The sequence below is a fragment of the Acyrthosiphon pisum genome, chromosome A1 (genome assembly GCF_005508785.2).
Source record: "Acyrthosiphon pisum isolate AL4f chromosome A1, pea_aphid_22Mar2018_4r6ur, whole genome shotgun sequence".
NCBI lineage: Eukaryota > Metazoa > Arthropoda > Insecta > Hemiptera > Aphididae > Acyrthosiphon > Acyrthosiphon pisum.
In genome coordinates this window covers 110,676,542-110,697,392 of record NC_042494.1, presented here as the reverse complement: position 1 = coordinate 110,697,392, position 20,851 = coordinate 110,676,542, and the positions used below count along the sequence as shown (strand labels likewise).

General features: G+C 30.4%; 1 protein-coding gene across 3 annotated transcripts in view; it reads right to left on the bottom strand.

Annotated features, from left to right (window-relative positions):
• The window catches only part of LOC100163277 (disintegrin and metalloproteinase domain-containing protein 11), a 164,535-nt gene that overhangs the window by 73,192 nt on the left and 70,492 nt on the right, over positions 1 to 20,851 (bottom strand). For all 3 annotated transcript variants that reach the window (XM_029488038.1, XM_029488037.1, XM_029488039.1), the window contains exons 5-10: positions 5,830 to 5,899; positions 5,106 to 5,252; positions 2,743 to 2,937; positions 2,569 to 2,643; positions 2,141 to 2,313; positions 117 to 286 (exon numbers count right to left, since the gene is read on the bottom strand). In XM_029488038.1, coding sequence (XP_029343898.1) covers positions 117 to 286; positions 2,141 to 2,313; positions 2,569 to 2,643; positions 2,743 to 2,937; positions 5,106 to 5,252; positions 5,830 to 5,899 — 830 coding nt within the window. The remainder of the gene's footprint in view (positions 1 to 116; positions 287 to 2,140; positions 2,314 to 2,568; positions 2,644 to 2,742; positions 2,938 to 5,105; positions 5,253 to 5,829; positions 5,900 to 20,851) is intronic.

Below are 20,851 nucleotides of genomic sequence, written 5' to 3'. Positions count from 1 at the left end.
ATCCTGCGCGGGGATTTATTTCACCAGGCTCGGCGATGTGTTTTAACTTTTAAGCACATCATAAATAAGTAAGTAAGTAAGTGAGTAAGTTTGAACACATTGTACGCATCACTTACTCTTGTCATCGTGGCCCATTCCCACGTTGTGTCCGATCATGTGTGCCATCGAACCAGCTATGATGTGCGGTTCGTAGGCATTCACATCCACGCTGATGCCCACGGACTTTGCTGTGCACACGGTCCCATGGATAGCCATCCCCGTCTCGCCACCCACAAAATATTCTCCACTGGAAATTAGCAAAAAGGATTTCGTCACACCAACGATACAAGTTTGCACGCAATAATAACAATCTTGTATTATAATCTAACGGTGTCACAACGAAACGCAATTATTGATATACGTCAAGACATGTTGTGCAGGCTAAATACCAAACCAAATCGAATCAACTGCACGCAAAATATTACTATATTTTGAGGAGTCAGAGATTTGTAGGAAACGATGTGTTAGTTCGTTTTATCGAGAATATAAATATCGTCGCCATTATAAAATACCAAACGGTTTCACGTGGTATCGATATTATGTGCGTGTATAGGTATAGATTTAAATCAGTAACGTGTTTATTAGTCGTATATTATATAGAAGTTAAGTGAAACGTAAAATTGTTTCAATTAGTTTACAAGCAATCTAAAAGTAATCGTTTACTGCTGTTAATGTTTAATGAAGAAATCTATGCCGTCGATTTAAGTCTATTATTTTATCAATAGGCGCTACACTACACAGATAACACATAAAATGGTCTATAAATTTCAAACAAATACATTATTTTCGTATTGCAGCAGTAGAAAAAAAAAGTTTTATAACTTTGTTAAAGGATTTTGGTGATTGTTAAAACTGTTATAGTGTTAGAAAATAGCATGCGTAGTGTAAATCTGTATGTAAGTGGTCAAAACTTTCAAAGTGTCTCATGTATTTTACACTACCTATGTAACAGATCGTTTATTTTGCTACTAACTACAATACTACATACTAACATAAGTACTTTGTAATTTCGGCAATATAACGCGATTCTGTAGTTTTTCTACTTAATTTTATCATAATGAAAATGCGAACTACACTTAATGTGACAGTATTACCGTTTCACACTTTCTATAATTGTTACAATATATTATATAAAACAATATTATAGTAATTTACTTATTGTAATGAATCGGGAAAAATGTATTATTATGTAATACTCAAAATCATAAAATTTAAATTCTAGTAATATATTTTGTGGTTTTATAAAAACTATTAGTATTTTTGTTTTAAGTAAAATATATCAGTTTTTATTCTTCATTGTCTAACAAATAAAATCAAAACAAATTGTAGGTATATTAATTATCATTGTCCATTGCGTTATGTTTGTACATTTGTAATCAGTGCTCAGTCATATATGAATACGATTTGTTCGACACGTTTGGAGGACGCCCTTAGAATGAAATATATGGATATGAAGTGTTTTGCATATTTTGATGAAGATGATATATGAAGGGAAAAAAATTGCAAATGTGAAGTACGAATTCTATGAAGGACACGATTGCAGTGATAATAGTGCGTTTCATTTAGTGATGGATGAGTGTCGCGGGAAAGAATATTCAAGTGGTGTGCGGAAGGGTGGCAACGGTGGACGCTACCAGTTTTGATTGATGGGAACGGGAAGAGAAAATCGAAAGAGAAGTTTTATAGAAAGTGTGAATAGATATAAAAGCAAATTGAAGATGGCTTAGGTTTTGACGGCAGAGATTGCCTAAGCCTTAATCCATGCGTGGTAAAAGACAACAACAACAAAAAAAAATTGATTTTTGTATTATGTTCATACACCATGTTAAGTAAAATAACAATAATAATCATAAAAATCACAACCTAAATAAAACAAATGAGAGAATAAAAAAATAATTTGTGAACGTTTCTCATGCGTATGATGTATTTATTTCCCTTTTTGAACACAGTATGAATTGAGCAATACGTCGTGCAAATATTTATTAAGTACCTAATGTTATATTGTTATTTCATTATTTGCATAACGAATTCCGACAAATACATTTTATATAATTTCGCCATTTTCGCGTTAAAAACAAAGACAATATTATTATGTACTCACGTTAGTAGTTGAGCAGTGTCTTTACCAATGTTGAATAGTGCATGTGACGAGTATTCGTTAAAATTGAGCAATGCAGTGCTAATTTCTTTGTTTTTATCAATTAGTGCCTGGTTGGCACCTTGCCACGTTTCAATATAGACTACCGACACTCGGGTGTTTATCGTTCGGAAATACTGTGTGGATAGAAACAATAAACAAGCAATCGTTAGATATTAACACAATTTTCTGAGGAGAAATAACCCCCCCCCCCACACTCGAATGTACAAAAAATGTTGAGTCAAAAATTATGAAAATGTTCAGAAATATTGTGATAATCATACGCGTATATTATACGAATAATAATATTATATACAAATCTATACGTATAAAGGAATAACAGTGTATTACAAATCATAAAACTCGTATAATTACGACAGATAGGTACTCACTAAATCAGCTATGTTTGCGATTTGAATGGCGTCGGTGATTACTTCAGATCTGGAGCTGCCATTTCTCATTTCAAACTGAACAATATTATAATGTCGTTAAAAATGTTTTTTTTTTTTTTTAAGAATATTTTTTACTGATGACTGTTAAAACGCAATCGTAATAATATAATTTACCATAGCCTTGTCCAACACGAGAGCGGTCTCTATGTACTTGGTCACTTCTCTGACGTCCCGTTTTAGTCGTCGCTTTTTCCGGAACCGTCCGCCGGTAAAACCGTTGGTGTATTTGTTTTTCCTATCCGACCGCAAGTCGTTGGCACATCCGCGTTTAGCCTTGTCCCGGGCCTCAAATATCACATGAGGATGTTTCTGGTAACCGTAAACGTCAACGTTATTAATAATATTCATTACTCTGATAATCATGACGATTTCGTTTTTCGTAATGCCGCGTACGAATGATTTTCGAAAGTCTAAAAAATTCGATCTAACGAGAACTTTTTGTATTTTTTTTTGTTTTTTTTTTACTCGTCTCCTTTTCCCCCGGAATCCGCTGAACGTGCGTTCGTGTTTTTGACTAACTCGCACGTTTTGACGGGGGCGTACTCAAAAAGAAATGGGGTTCATATATTGGCGTTTAGGTTACGCTAGAGTGATTTTATTTTGAGGTTTCTGTTTTCCCCCTGCCACGTTTGTAGCGCTAAAATTGGAACTGTCAAAAACTTCTTTTGCAGCCTATGTCACCGTTGTGTCCATATGAAGTGCATTTCAAACGATCCCCGGGGGGCCCATTTCGATTTCTGTGTTTATAGCACGTTGAATAATCGTTTATGGCCTACCTATATATATGTTTCTAATCTTCTATCAATTCAGAAAAAAAGTAGGTAATAATTTGAACCACAGAAAATGTTTGGTAAAAACGCACAGCCCCGATATACTGTTATTTTTAAAATAAAGTTTAGTTTAATCATCTATAATTACTTCTACACAAAACTGCTAGTGAGAAGTCAAAATTATTATATTTTATGAGAAAAATATATATTACACCGTTAATGAACAAACGTCGGTTAAATTTTTCATAAACATTGACAAAAATACGAAGTTCACTGGATTTAATTATTTTTAGACGTTTGAAATTATTATTAAATTATTAATTTTTGAAAATTAAACAAATGGATAGGGAAGTTCATCACTCAACAACAGCAAACCTTCTGAAAATTCGGACTAATTTGCATTATAAATTTAATTATACCGGCCAAGTATGAAAAAATAATATTATTTATTTAACAAACCATAAATTAAACTATTTTGAGGCATTAAACTTATTACAACGAAATATTGAGATTATTTAGATCAGGTGGCTATTCTAATTTACGTATTACTGTAGTAGACCGAAAAGTTTACAGTCTGTTGGCATGATCTATTTATTCATTTATTTAACATACATGTACCGCAAAAAAAAAATATATATATATATATTTATATGATATACATGTCGACTCTGGAATGTTTTCTTCCCACGGGGACTGTCAGTAGCCATGATTAATGACATTGGGTATTCTACGAGTACAATGGTCTACAGATTTCCTCCGGGAAAAAAAGATAGTAATACCGAGGCCACTTTCTAAAAGCAAAACATTTCATGATTCTGGAATTTGCAGTTATCACCTGGCACGTTCATTTTTCTTATGAAGTGCTGTATCTATTTCACACTAACGTGGACAGTTAGTTGAGAGAGTCTCTCGTTCGATTGTGATATAAATAATATATTGTATATATAATGTTATATGAATTTTAAGCTGGGGTTGCATAAACAATCACTAAATATATTTTAACGGTCAATAGTGAACAGGTATTGGTCCCTTAAACCTGATTTAGTGGCCCATGATTGGTCCTTTAAATTTTAGTGAATCGTTAGGTTAATCAATTTTTTATGCGACCCGGTAATAATAATATCAAATATGGTATATTATCATTAATTATCATTATACTCATTTCACATTGGATAATATTACAATATTTTTGGTTAGTTCTAAAATAATATTGTACATAAGCGCATAACTGTTGACAAATTGCCTAACTAACACCCCGTGTTACAAATTTCAAATTCTAATAATAATTTTATAGAAACGATTATGTTTTTTTATTTTATTTTTATACCTACTGTTAATAGATAAATATAAGTTATTGACTCGATTGTCGTTATTTATATTTACTAAATAAACAATTCTTTATAACTTAATAATTATTTAAAAAATAATATAATACTCAATATTAAATAAAATAGAGTTTGTACAAAAATATATTTATTTATGTATGTTATTCAAAATAAGGTGCATGTTCAAAAGGTTTCGTGTAAGGTAAATTTTATTTCAAAATTTCTAAAATAAATTTGAACACATATTTTTATCGATACCATTGATAAATATCCTTTTCGTTTATCATAGTATTATAATAATTATTGTTTATGAACAGATAAAATAATTAACATTTTATAACCTTGCGCATTTTATAGAATTAATTTCTTTCGTTATACTGACCGACAAGTCTCCACCGTAAAATGGATGAATAATAAACGTTTCGTTGCCAATGTGTATGACTCCGGCTACTCCATTGCATGTATGAAACGCAGCTGTGGCACCAGGAATATCCTTAACAGTCCCGTGATAGTAACAATGTTCAATTTCCTTAAACAAAACGCACACACATATTAATATAATATCAAAAGTGTGTATTTTTTTTTGTCGTAAGATAATTAAAATAAATACTTTGATGTGATTCTTGATTTAATATTTTTATTTTTAAGAACTTATGAACTTCAAAAAAAATTGTAAGATAGTGATATAACTTTTTTTTGTTGAATTCAAAACAAAACACAGAGCTCACGTTTGAAGTTTATACCAAATAATATTAAAAATGACTGATTAAAAAAGAATTCAACAGCTTATGTAAAAAGGTGAGAATTTGATTTATGATATGTTTAAAATTAGATTGTTTTTTTATTTTTTATTTTGTTCCATATTTCGAGGAATAATTGAAAGCAATTATTTTTCATTGAAAATATAAGATATTTTTTCACCATCCGTATCTCGTTTACGTCATTCCTTTTATTTAAAAGCCGCTCCGTAGCATCAAACATAATTAAATTATGTCGAAAATAATTTTAATCAGCCTTAAAAACATTTTACGACAAACTGAGTACAGTCATTTTAATTAAGATTCATGGAGTGCAATTTATAAATAAAACTAACAGTTTATACGTACTTGTTTGGAAACCTGTTCAGCTCCATGAGGTAAAAAATGTTTCTGTGCTAAATTCGGTGCTAGTAATTGTCTGTAATAAAATAAAGGAATATAAGTATGTTTTTCTTGAACTTGTACACATAAATTAAATAAGTAATGCAATTCCCAAAAAGCCTGGCATCTTATGCAAAATAAAAATACAAAAGAGCATAATATATTAGTTGATTTATTACGAGTTAACATTATTAACTTTTTTTCTTTTGCAACATAACATTTTCAAAATGAATAAAAAATTAACATTTTTGTTATTTATTTCGTTTAAACAGTATTTTGTAATTGTTAGTTCATGTCTAAGGTCCTTGTTTTTGTTTTATACTGAATAACTGATATAGTTAATTTTTACCTTAATTAAAACAAATTTGGTTATTTACAGTTAATTTCCTCTGTAGTAATACAATTCCACGATACACTTAATTACTAAAATACACAATTTTAATAATTATTGTATATTATTTTAATTTGTTTATAACTTAACCAGAACAGAGCAAAGTTATTAAAAATGTAAGATAAAATAAGAGGCTTTATGCAAATTACAAATTAAAAAAGGAAAAATGATAGCTTAGATTAAATTAAATTACATTTACTAGAGTGGATGGAATGGTTTATTATTTAACTTTATGGTATGAAAAAAAAGTTTTTACGGTGAATATTGTATCTATCCGTGTATCCATTTACTAAAGGTTTAAAAAAAAAAAATTGTAGGTAATTATATTTCAAATATGTCAAACATTACATGAAAATGTATACAATTTGTAATTTTTAAGTCTACTTTAAATACACTAAATAACCTTTTTAATTATTCTATTCATATACTGTTCGAATAATTAGGTTAATTGTTCATAAATATTATGTTTAATGATTCGTACAATTAAACAATAATTGTGGATTCTGAGGGGACGATTAGAGTATTGGTTTTACATTTATGTGTGTTTGTTATTTTCTTTTTCTGTCATCAACTTTTCAAGCAATACAAATTACTGAGGGTAAAATCAGAAAATTCTGGTAGTAAAATGGATCTAGTTGGTAAATTGCGGGAAAATAAAAAATGCACAGTTTTTTTTTTTAAAATAACAGGAGAAAATCAATGATATGTAGGTTCGTGGGAGTTTTTCTAATGCAAAACCAGTTTTGGATGATGTGACTAAAAAATGAATAACTGTAGTTCCAGCAGTATGGTCGCAGCAGTACAACTTTCTGCTGGCACTCGGCATCGGCCTTCTCAAAGCCAAAAAGGAACGGAAGTTTTGTCACTGCTTCCACCTTTCAAGTCTAATGACCACATCTGATTCAAATCCTAGTAGCTAATGTGGCCATTGTACGAGAAGAAATCCTGACCTTTGAACCAGGAGTAAATTACAAATATGGCCATCGGACGAGGAGGATATTAACTTGGTAGATATCGATGAGGCAGGTAGTAATCGGGGGAGGTGGATCCTGAGCGCTATCAGAAAATCTTGCTACTGTGGTTGTAGAGGCGGTCTCCGTAAACGGCGAACGAAGTACAAATCGACAAAATGGGAATACTTTCACAGCGCAAAACAGGGAGATTGTCAGATAATAAAAAGGATACTACAATTTTAAACTGATAAGGAGTTAAGTGAAAAAGTTCTGGTGCATGTGTTATAAGGACTCAGAATATTGGAAATTGTTCCATCGAAGATCCTATCGTCGGAAATGCACATAAATCACCAGTGTGAGTCTATAAACGAGTCTCCCGCCCATGACGTTGTGTATGTTTTTTTAAATTAATTTTCTTTTCATTCATATTTTTACATCAACAATTCAAGTTGTTTTTTTTGTATTTTTGTGTATGTATTACTTATATTATTTTAACATTTTCACTCATAAACAAATACATTTATTTTTCATTTAATATGTTTGTAAGTTGTAACTGACATGTATAATTTAAAATGTGTATAATTTTATTATAATTACTAATGTTTTTTTTTTGTTTTGTTTTAGACTAGATATTCCTTACTAATATTATATTTATTTTTTTGTACTTTTACATTTGTTTAATTTCCAATGTTTTTTGAATTGTTTGTATTAGTATATCGTATTACTGTAATTTTTCATTTAATATTTATTTTCACGTGTTACTGCATAGTTTTTATAACTAGTATTTTTGTAAAACTAATTTATATTACCTATTATAACAATATACTTTATGTATATGTATATGTGTAAAATATACTTTACAATATGCTATATTATATTATATACGCACGTATTCGGTACCTACAAGTCATTTATCAATATTTTTATCATTTTTATGTATCATTTACTACTGTAGTTTAATTAACTAATAAACGTATTAACATTTAATAATTTAAATAGTTTAATTAGTTTAATTTCTGATAGAATATTTTATTATTTTACAATATTCTTGTAGGTACCTAAATAGTCTACAGAACAAACTATATCAGTTTGTTCAGTTTATTGATTTCGGCCTTTGGAACATGGTAGGCAGGAAACCCGTGTATACATTGATGGATAAACGGAGGAGAGACACTATATAAATATAATATGCATATTATATATTATATATTTATATTGCTATATCGATTGGATTCGACCCTAACCCAGTACCCGGTGACCGGTGGTTACATTGTGATACAGACAGATTTTAGCAAGCTAACGTATTCGGTGTGTGCGTGGTTACCTATATATGAGGATATAGATAAATAAAAAGTAGAATAAAAAAAAGAATATACGATACGTCATTAAATGGTGGGAGATTGGGAAGACAATGAGTGATCCTGGGCTGCCATGTCGGATTACTTATATCGGTCTACAAATAATAGGATTTATTCCGCCTGCAGTTCCTTCGATCTTGACGGATACCATATATTTCGTAATACCCTCTCGATATTCTTCAGCGGCGGAAAGGGGTCTGACAAAATGTCTTTTTGCCATTCGAAATATTGTCGAATCATCGGGAAATCGGTATTATTTTTAATAGGAAAATTAATTTGACTGACATTCGTGTAGAAGAAATGTTTGTGTCAAACATTTTGTGATTATGTGTAGTTGCCAACTTTAGGCTTTTATTCGCTGACTAGGCGTTACTGTCAGCGAAAACAACATAGCAATGGCTCACACCGAATAATGCGTCGAGGCAATTAAAACAATTAGAAACTCACCGAAATGAGACGGTAATTAATTATTTTAATTCAGTTTTACATTAGAAACAAACTGTTTTATATAATAACTGTTTTATGTTATAATAATATTATCAATTCTAGAGACCTTTTATCCGGCCGTTATGATTTATGATTATATATTTTGTGATTTATATATATATATATATATATGCATGTGGAATTATGAAGTTTTGGACAAGAATAGTTTAACAGTTTTAAACAAGAATTACACTATAGTGTCACAAAGTTTATCTTATATTTCGCCACTTTTGATCCAAAAAGATTAAGTAGGCTACTGAATTAATAATATAATATACATTTTACATTTAATTATAAACAAATATATTTATCAAACTCGCTAATTTAATTATTAATTATATTTACTTATTTGAGAATTATTTTAAAATGCAAGGTAATAGAATTATATTTAGGTAGGATATACTCCCGTTTGATTTAGTTAATGCATATTTGCTTAATTTATATGTAGTTATTTGGAACCACGCATAATTAATTAAGCACAATATTCTTGTTTAGATGATTTGAATTATTTTTGAACATTTTGATTAAATAAATACCTATGCACATGAGACACAATAGTAATTTTTTTTTTTATACATTTAATGACATTCTTTACAATGAGAAGTATACTGTTTATTTTCTCGAAAAAAAAAATATTACGTTAGAAATTAAATTCCATAGGTTTATTTTTATTTTTTCGCAAACACAGCCTATCTGTATAAATAGTTTAGCAATTACGTCGTGTACATTTATAATACCTTTGTTCAAAAATTAAATTATCTTTATACTATAAAGTATTATATTATGTACATTACCAGCGATGCTTTAAATTAGGTACCAACCTACATTATTATTACTATCATTTTGTTTCGACTATTCAATTATAGAACCTAGATGTATAGCAGTTTAAATTTTACAGATAATTATTTGTATTTTGTTTTATTTATGTTATTAACTTTTGGTAATAAACATTAAAATACACGACGATTACGAATGAAATAGTTAAATCAATAGAAATAAATGCTAGGACGTTTATAACCTGCAGTACCACCATGAAATAATTAATTATAAAACCAAACATTTTTGGACAATAAATATAATATTATTATTATGTATTAGTGTTGTGGTACTACATATTATTAAATGTTTTTAATTAACTGCATATTTTTAACCGTTATACCGTACAATATAATGTTTGCTGTAACAATGTAACATAATATTATGTGAAGGCATACATTATCTTATTTGCGTAGATATTAAAAATAATATATCCAATATTAAAGTGAAATCCCATCCTATATCTCTCTATTTTATATGCCACTAAAAGTTTGTGACTAAATTAATGTTATACAAATAATATTTATGTCACAAAGTGTTTTGAAATGTAAACACAAATATTATAATTGAAGAAGCAGGTCGCATGTGCAGTGAAATAATAATAATATGTATATAGTATTATTAATAACATGTCAAAACACATTGGAGTGGAAAGAAAAAAAAAATAACATTTCAGAACCACGACTCGACTGGAGATCCCAAAGTTCACTACGTGATGTGAATTCCTAATCGTGTTTGCGTCTAGCTAGTCTATATAACGTTACCAATTCGTTTAATATAAACTTTCATATACGTTTACGCGTACGGCTATTATTATTATTATATTACTATCGTAGGTACAAATAACGGCTTATTTACGTACCCAGACGCTTTGCAAAATATATCAATCAAACTTCACGATTTAGTTGCCAATAATATTGTATCCGACTTCGGGTTCGTAATCGCAACTGCAGTATAAGCCCCGGAGATTCACATTATATTGCACTGTCTTCCGACATTTTTGGATAACAGAATTTTATCCGATCGAATAAAATAATATGAACAACTAAAATATGTCGTGAGTTACTTAATCCCGAATCGCGATATACTTTCGGAATTTTGATTAGGAATTTTTACCCTGCAGGGCTGTAAAATGCTTCTACTACATATTTAATCGAAACAAATATCGAGAAAATTATAGTTTAAAAACTGCGACGAAATCTAACTAACTATTAATAATAACGTCAACAATTTAGTTCGATACTAATCGTAATATTGTTATTTGTTTGATATAAAATAATGTTACGAAGCGTATTACATTGCTTTTACGTAGGTATTACTATTATCATAGCCACGCGAAGACGACGGTGATCGATACAACTGCCGATTGAGTTTCGATTCGTCCGGATTTCGTTTGTAATAATATTGTTATTATTCAAAATACTTTATTAATGAGACGTTTATTTGGGTGATTGATTGTTATATTATTAATTTTACGCCTACGCTTATCAAGTACAGCTGCAGTCATAATAATAATTTATATATTTTATTATTTGTTCCCAAATCGTGTGTTTTAATGATACATTGTTCAGACTGCAGTAGTTTTCTGAACACGATCATCTCAAATAATATTATTATTATGCGTATATGCGTCATTGTAAACAAACATCAACACCGTGTTGTTTGATTTGCGAGGATGATACGTTATAAGCGCATATAATATGAGCGCGAACAAACAATCCGAACTTTCGGGATCAGCACACGAAGCAATATTATATTATTATTATTATTATTATAAATGGCGAGCACGGTCAAGGAACTTAGGATTAATAATTGGGTTTCGTTAGAGTAATATTTGAACACGAGTAATACGATTACAATACATCGTAATAAACTGCGCAAGACCATCGGCGCGTTTATAAGTAATAATACGGACTGTGCATGTGCTAAGGGCGTCTTTGGAAGGGTAGGGGGATGGTTTTTTTGCGTATAATAATATATATAGATAAAGTCTTTGTCATATAGTAATAAATTAACTTATTGTTTCTCTTTTTAAATTTTTCCACATTTTTCTGTATAGCTATTAATATTATATAACCAGGGCTGAACACTAAAAAAACTGTTGAACACGCACGAATAAACACAAAATATATTGCAAAAACGTGCAATTTAAAATACTAAAACTGCAAAATTAATTTTTCATTTTAAATAAAATATTAATAAATAGAATAAAAAATATTTTTAACAAATAAACATTTATATTAAAAAAAAACTATTAAAATTATTATTATCTTATATTTTTATAGATGACCTTTAGGTATATCAAGTTTACGGATCTCAGTATTCGAATACCTATAATTATTGTAATTTTAAAAAAGTTATTATTTTGTGATACAACATTAAATATCAGTTATGCACTTATGCCCAAGTACGATCTTACGCGTAATTTGATTTAATGACAAGGGATATTTATGACAATAACAACGACTTCAAAATAGTTTGTTCTTGAAATGAAAAGGTTAATTTTTAGAATTAACTTTTACCAAAAAAAAATTTGTAGTTTATCTCTTATCACGATAAAAATAAATTATTAAAATAAGAAAATTAAAAAAAAATTGCAATATAAAAGTATATTATATAGTATATTATGCACAAGACGTAGACAAATGTAAATTCATTCTAAAACAATTTCATGTTAGATGTTATAAAAAAAAAAAACATTTGTGGAATAATTAATTTTAGTTGAATCTGAAAGTAGGTGTTAAATGATATAAATTATGAACAATCTAATTACGTGAAAGTAAATACTATAAATCACAAGTGAAAAATAAATGATTCTGTGTAATTGTGTTATACCTATTAGGGAAGTATATTATAATTTATCTACTATTATTGTTATCGAAAATGATCATGTTATTTTATACATATTTTTCATTGATTTTGTACGATATTTTAACGATCACATTTTCAAAGATAAACGTTTCTACTTTTCGAAATCGTCGTTTTTAATTAATTTGTCTACATATAGGTTAAGTGTACGTCGTACGTAGGGACTTAGTGTGTAAAGAATTATAATATAATATAGTATATGCGCTATTGATCCTATATAATATATAATATTTTATATTGTACAGTGAGTGTTTAATACGTGTTCATAATTTATTGAGTGACCCCATCAAAAAAACTCTGGATACGCGCTCGTGCAGTGTAATATAGTAGGTAGTTGTACACGCCAAATGAGGACCCGATGATAGGACACACTCGCACGAAAGGCGTGTGGGGCGAGTTGCCGTGCACGCTCGCGCGCTCTACATTATATAACAACATGTACAATAATAATAATAATAATAATAATAATAATAATAATAATAATAATAATGATATGCCGTGCATCCAGAGCGAGAACCGGGAGACCTGGCGAAGCACAGTTATAATGCCATTCTCTCGTCAGTGGTTATATAAACGACAATTCGAGAACGATGATTGATTATCCCCAGCTGGAGTTCGGCGGTGGTGTCCAAGGCGGGAGGAGAGTCGTGGCGCGCACACACACACACACGCACACACACACACACACACACACACACACACACACACACACACACACACACACACACACACACACACACACACACACACACACACACACACACACACACACACACACACACACACACACACACACACACGCACGGGTATACCTAATGAAAGAAAACCAACCCTCTCCGCCTGCTGCAGACGTCGTCTTCGACCCGACAACGCTCCCAGTATTTCCCCAGAGTTGCCCATCCATTACCGCACCACTACCACGGTATATATTATATATATATATACGCCGGTGCACAAAAATATATAAAAGCTTGCCACGGCACACGTATGAGCATATACGCGCTCTCTGCGCGACGCACTCGCTTGTCGCACACGCGACCTACCCGCCGTCGCCGACGCTCTTTTCGGCCAGAAAATCCGCAGGGAGGCGTGTGAAAATGTGTTTTAAAATAATATTATATCAGTCCGGTCGGAAATTTCGGTTTCGGCGCCGCCGCCGTCGACACGGCTATCGATCAATGTTGCGGGCGCGGGGCTAATATACGAATCGGTACGATTAATGGGCGCGAGAGAGAGTAGAGCTTCCACCACCACCGCCACACCACCTCCACCACCGCCATCACCACCCTCGTCATCACCGGCCGAGCAGAGAACATTCCGCGAACACAGAACGACGTTTTCAAGGAGCGCGTGTGCGTGAGTGTACGTGATCTCGTGATGATAGCAATAATAACGCGCGCAGCGAGTAATACGGCTCCGGGTGTTAAATATAAAGTGAAAAAAATATATAATATATATTTTTATTATAAAAAGGGTGGAAACGAGACGACTTTTTTCCATTTTTCCAGTTTTTTTTTTTAGCGACACGTGCGTGTTATATGTACGCCGTCGACGTCGGTTCGCGCTCGTGACAATCGGACGGAATAAAAACCGTATAATCGTGAAAGAAACGTAATATGTTATTAAAATAATAGATACCACGGAGTGGCACGGTATTGTGGCTAATGAAAAATTTTATTTTTCCCACAACAATTCGCACGTGCCGTCGATTAACGATTTTAACGTGTCCGCGAGAACAGAAAATGCACGTCTGCGCGATTAAAACGGACGGATAAAGGTGGTGTTTTAGCAACTAAAAGTTACAACTGCTGCAGGTACCTTTATTTTATAGATCGAGTCGTCTGTAGCTTGTTAGACGAGAAGTAAAGAAGAAATCATCATCGTGATAATAATATATTATCGTCCGTTATTTTTTAACATTATAATATCTCACCGTCATCTCGTTCGTTTCTCTGAAGACGGGCCCCGAGACAATATTATAACATTAATAACGATGAGCGCGTTTTTGATCGAATTTTTACAATATATATTATATTAAACCTGCCGATTATAGGTAAAACATAAATTGTTAGATTCAGCGGGTGATACATTAATACTATAGTGAATGATGGTGTCCGTCACTCGCCATCAGTATATCCAAAACTAATTTCGTTATGTGGAGTTATATGATTTTCTGTTCAATAGTTTATTTTTTAAAGTTCCAATGGTTAATATACATAACAAGTTGCCCCTTTCCTCTGACGGCTGACTAGTGATTTCTTAAATTATAATTTTCTTGTTGATTGATTAAAATGCGATCTGAACATTTTCGTTCGGTTTGTGTGGGCGCGCGTGCAACGACAAGACGTGCAATTCAGACTGATAATATTGATATAATTATTTCTTTGTACAAACAAATGACAAGACAATAGATGGATGAATATTATTATTATTTATCATTATGTTGAGTTAAGAATAATAGCGGTAAAGCATAAAGCGTACACGTTTAATAATAATATACACATAATATATGAATAAAGTACATACTACCACAACAAAAGTTTATCCAATTAATCTTCGCTCAGACCCCCCTGCACTATTTATCTTTTAAATTGTTGATTCCAACAAAATATTGTAGAAAGCGTAAGCGAAATCTCTTAAACCAATATAAACTGAACAAGTATTATACCGTAGTACAGAAAGATCGTGCGCCGAGCGGCGCTCGGAGGGATTTATAACTGTGTATTTTTTATTTTTTTCTAGCGGAATTCCGAATACTGTGGATTTATCAGTTTAATATTATTGGAGACGAAAATAATTGACGCGAGCAAAGCGACGGCTCCAGTATATGTATATTATAATAATATGTACAGTTCTGACGGAATGACAAATACCTCTCTATACAAGTACTCTTACGCGTATACCGCGGTATACGGAAAACCCGTAATAACATCTTCTGTCAGTCGTGTTAGCCACGTTGTGTCAAAATCTGTTTTTGAATATAGTACGATTGCTCAATCAGTGACAAAACCTAACCTAACAAAATATAATATCGTATCCAATTTATTATTACCATTATTATTATTATTTTTATTATAAAAATTGATGTCACTAAAAAAATACGCCATAACACACACTGCTTATAATAATGCTCGTTGAATTTATCCGTAACATATAATAATACTTAGGTATTATATAATAATAATCTATGTAGATGGTTAAAAATTTATAAAATTATTTATCGTTTGTTATTTTGCTATACATTTGTTATTTTATGTGAACCATACTTAACATCCAAAAAAAGAAAGAGTAATATTTTCAAAACTTTTAAAAAGTCTAACATTAAACGGTTGACTATAATATTAATGCCTTAATAACTACTATACAGTTAATATTAAATCTGTTTTAGAAATATGGAGTCTAACTATGAAGGATATTTCACATATTGAAGAAATGCTGTGAAGTAAAAATTATAATCTCAACCATCCAAAAGTAATTGATTTAAAAAAGGCGGTAAAAGGTAACCACTCTAATGCACAGTAGATGGTGTTGAATACACATCGTCATTGAGTCGTACACTGTAATGTGCCCATGTGTTAAATTTGAAATCAATGATAAATCATTGTATACGAAAAGCGATACTGATGGAAGATGGTGTGTCGCCAATATTACTAAGTTTATTCCATGATATGTTTTTTGATATTGATATTTTACTGTTAGTATTACGAAAGGTTGATTTAATTTTTGCAGAAAACATTGCATTTATAATACTATTAATATTTAATTGTTATAATACCTTGAAATGCTTGAACATTTAATTTAAAATTCCTCAAAAGTATGTAATTATGTACATTATTAATTATTTAATTATTAATATATGTATAATAAATAGCAGCATTATCATGGATGGTGAATATGCTTTATGTAAGTGTAACATATTCCTGCTGAGGTTATATTCATGAAAATAATATAAAAAGTTTAAAAATGTTGAAAAAAGAATGTTCAATTTTGAACTCCCGAAAGTAGCAAGTAGCAACTAGATCCAATATATAACGCTACCAGAAACCTTCATCAAATCTGATGATCAAACAATTTTTTCTACTAGAAAAATTGTTGTCAGAAACAAAAATAAATAAAACCACACACCATTGTAAAAGGAATACATTCATTGCTCGGAGTCTAAAATTTAAAATTTAAAAAGAAAATTAATCACAAAAAAATAATTGACGAACATGGAGGCATTCTTGTAATAGTTTTGTCGTACAAATATTATATAATATGTATGAATACAGAATAATTAATATGGAAAATTTAAGATATTATATAGGTATATAATAAATATATTTAATTTACACCACACGCTAATTTTAATTAGTTTTGCTAAATCATTAAGTGGAAATCTACGAATTGCCTAATGAATTCGTATGACTGCAAATACGCGTACGCACAATACTTATAGTGATATCGAACGAATTTTGACGTAAAGGGTATTATAACATTTCCATATCCCATGTAGGTAGGCATATTTTGTGAAATACAACAATACGAACTGATTTATAGTAGGTAGGTATAAAACCGTACACAGGTACACATTTTCGTCCCTCTGAAAATATTTTTTCGTTGATATTGCGTACAATATTGCTAGCTAGTTATTTGCGAACCGTGTTGCCAAATTCAACGTAATCGAAATTTATGTGTAAAATAAAGGATTAGGTACAGAAAAAATAAATGTTTTACAAAATAATAATATACTGATCAAGGCTTATACTGTTTCTTAATGCAATTGGATTTCTGTGAATATTTTACACTATAGAGAAACGAAAAATTTTACGTTTTCACTCTGTTAAATCAAAATATGATTGGTTAACATAAATAACTATTATTCACACACACACACACACACACACACACACACACACACACACACACGTATATTATATTATATTTCGAAGGATAAAGCATAAAGAAAAAAATTATTTTATGGTAATATTCTAAGCGATGCGTAAACTTTGCCATTTCGAGATTTAAAATCCTTTATTATTATTTTTTCTAATAATAATAATAATAATAATATGTATATAAAGAGAGGTAGTGACACGATGGCTCAATCATTTTCAACCACATTGCGTTTTTAATTCATTGCAGACCTGCTGTTCTCATTTGCACTGTTACACTCTCGTTTAATAGCAGAAATATATTTTTTTCTCATTTCCCTTAGCGGAACTGCAGCAGCTTTCAAGAAATAGTACACGGTAAAGCTATTGTCCCAAGCCACAGTACCGAATGATCAACGTGTTTCTTGAGTTGTTAAACAACCAGGCGTGCGCACCACCTATTGTTATCATTAATACGAAAAAAATGAATGGGGGAAAAAAAACTGAGCGAAAAACTATTAAAAAGAAAGGAAAATACCATTTTTAGATTCCGAGTGGAGCGATGAATGTATTGATTTAACAATAATGTGTGTGTGTATTTTTTTTATCTGTGTACATATTGTATAGTAGAATAATGTATCAATTTTTGACTTTGAGGTTAGTTATTAGTCTGTTTATTTTTGGTAGGAAATAAGATCTAGTTGATTCTTCTGGAAGGTAAAAAATAATTACTGTTAAATAGTGAAATTACCAAATGGAACATTCTTAGAACTTTTAAATATAACCAGAAGAAACAACAAAAACAAATAGATTAGGAAAAACGGGTATTTTTACATAACATTAGTTTTCAAATCACTGCAGATTCTATTTATATTTAAATGTTAGTTAAATCACAATTTGTTATACTTGGTAAAGTTTTAAAAATATTTACCAAACATTTTGAGCTCTATAATATTGGCATTATAATTTTTTTAACCTTTTTTTTTTAAGTATTGTTAAAAAAATTTAGTTTTTATAAAAACCTTGGAAATCTAATCCAAGATTCCATCCAAGTAATATTTATAACATTTTAAAATATATAATACTTAGGAACTAGGCGAGATTCTTTCATGTTCGTTGAAATTTACGAATATTTAAAAATTATTTTGTAGTTAAAAATGTATATTTGTATACTGTATAGCATAGGCTTGAAAATCTAATACAATATTTCTCGTAGATACTTCTTACTGAAACTAAAAAATCTAAAAGATATATTTTCACAATTTATAATAATAATCATAATAATAATAGTAATAATAATTAACCTTAATTCATATAACATGATAGGTAGGTAGCTATACATAAAGTATTTAACCGACATTTGAAATTTAAATTGTTTGAAAACAAGGATATTTAATAGAAGAATTAATCCAACCTATCGTACTTCTAATATTAGAATAATTTACTATAATATAGCACTATAAAGTATTAATATATAATAAAATATACTTTGTAATATAGGTGTATTAGATTGTATCCGCTCAAAATCGTTTTATGTTTGCAATGGTTTATGATTGAATTCAAATTTAACAAATCCATTACGGTGACCTACTCGACTACAGGATACACTCGACACTTACAACTGTGCAGTGGAGTGGTTACCTACTTGGTACCTGATAACTCTTTGAGTTTAAGCTTATAAACATAGGCGTGCGCATGGGGTATGTAGGGTGTGCGCTTGCATACCCTGCGGGTAGACACGTCTTGTCTTATGGGGCACATAAATAATGTCAGATGGACTCTCAGCTCATAATTATTTAGAATTGTGGTAAATAATTTAGCGATATGGATATGGTCATAATATGACTAATTCAACTAGTAAACAAATTTACTAGGCACTCCTCATTTATGGATTCAAAATAATACAGTCCTACTCCAGAATACTCCCTATCAGTAAACAATAATAAAGAGCTTTAAATTATCTTAGACCTAAGCACAGAAGAGCTACCGCGCATTTACCTAAGCCTCAGATATCTATAATAATTATTGTTTATATCTGTGAATAAAGTATTTCATTTTTAACGGATTTTCTGATTAATTTAATTCCAAAGCGTCCCCAACACGAAAGTTTCAATATATCAGATACGGACAAATAAAGCCTAAATAACTAAATTATGGTGTAATAATATATACCGATTGCCAAATAATTGTAAAAAGTCCGTTAATAAGTCAATGTAATTTAGTACTTAAGTAGATAAATGCCCCTTTTTACATGCCCGTGAAGTTGCCCCCCTCCTACCACGACTTCATGGTAATCCTTATTATGCACTATACAGAAATCAAATCAAAAGATCAATAATTCGTCTCTTATTATGTTATAAAATCATTGTTATGGAGTACTGGAGACCTGCTGTACAGCAGAGTGGCTATACTCACTTGCCCCTTTCCAAAAAACAAAGAAAAAATGTAATTTAAAATAAAATAAATATCATCTTATTATACCCATGCAATACTGACAGTGTTCGATAAGCTCGATTACTAAATTATACATTGCATATTTCGGTATTACCAATATTATACATTTCGTTGGCGGATAATTCAGATTTCGGAGACGCTCAATTCCATATATATACTATTATAATTTTCAAACACAATCACGTATATTAAGTCACTATAGATACGAAATCTGTCTCCGGAATAGGTATAATATGATTCAGATTTGTACCCAATGGACGAATATGATATTTGTATCCCGCATGATGACAATATTTTGTGTACAATTGTCAATTATATCAGACGATGAAAATACTTACCTACCAATTAAATTAGAAAAGTGATAATTAATCTTGAGTAAATTTGTAGCATTCTAGTTATCTAGTCTAACCACAATAAACATTTTAAATTCAATTTTTATTGAACTATAAATAATTGTGTTATTGCAAAAGACATAAATATTTATGATTTTATTTTAGATTTCATGTATAGGGCGATAAATGTGCTGGTTAACCTAACCCATATAATATAATATATATATTTTATTATTTTCTATATACGAATTGCCTTTTAAAAACATTTTTTTTAAATTTTAAAATGTATATTTACAATCTATACGAAACAAGGTTTAATGAGTAAGTGTGGTGACATAAGAACATTAGACATAAAATAACATTAATAGGAAGGCTCCCAGGAGTGCCACCTGACTAGAAATTAAACTCAAAACATTCAGACTAATTATTTAAAAGCTATTGTGCCTTATAAGTTAATAAAGTGAAACCTCGGTAAATC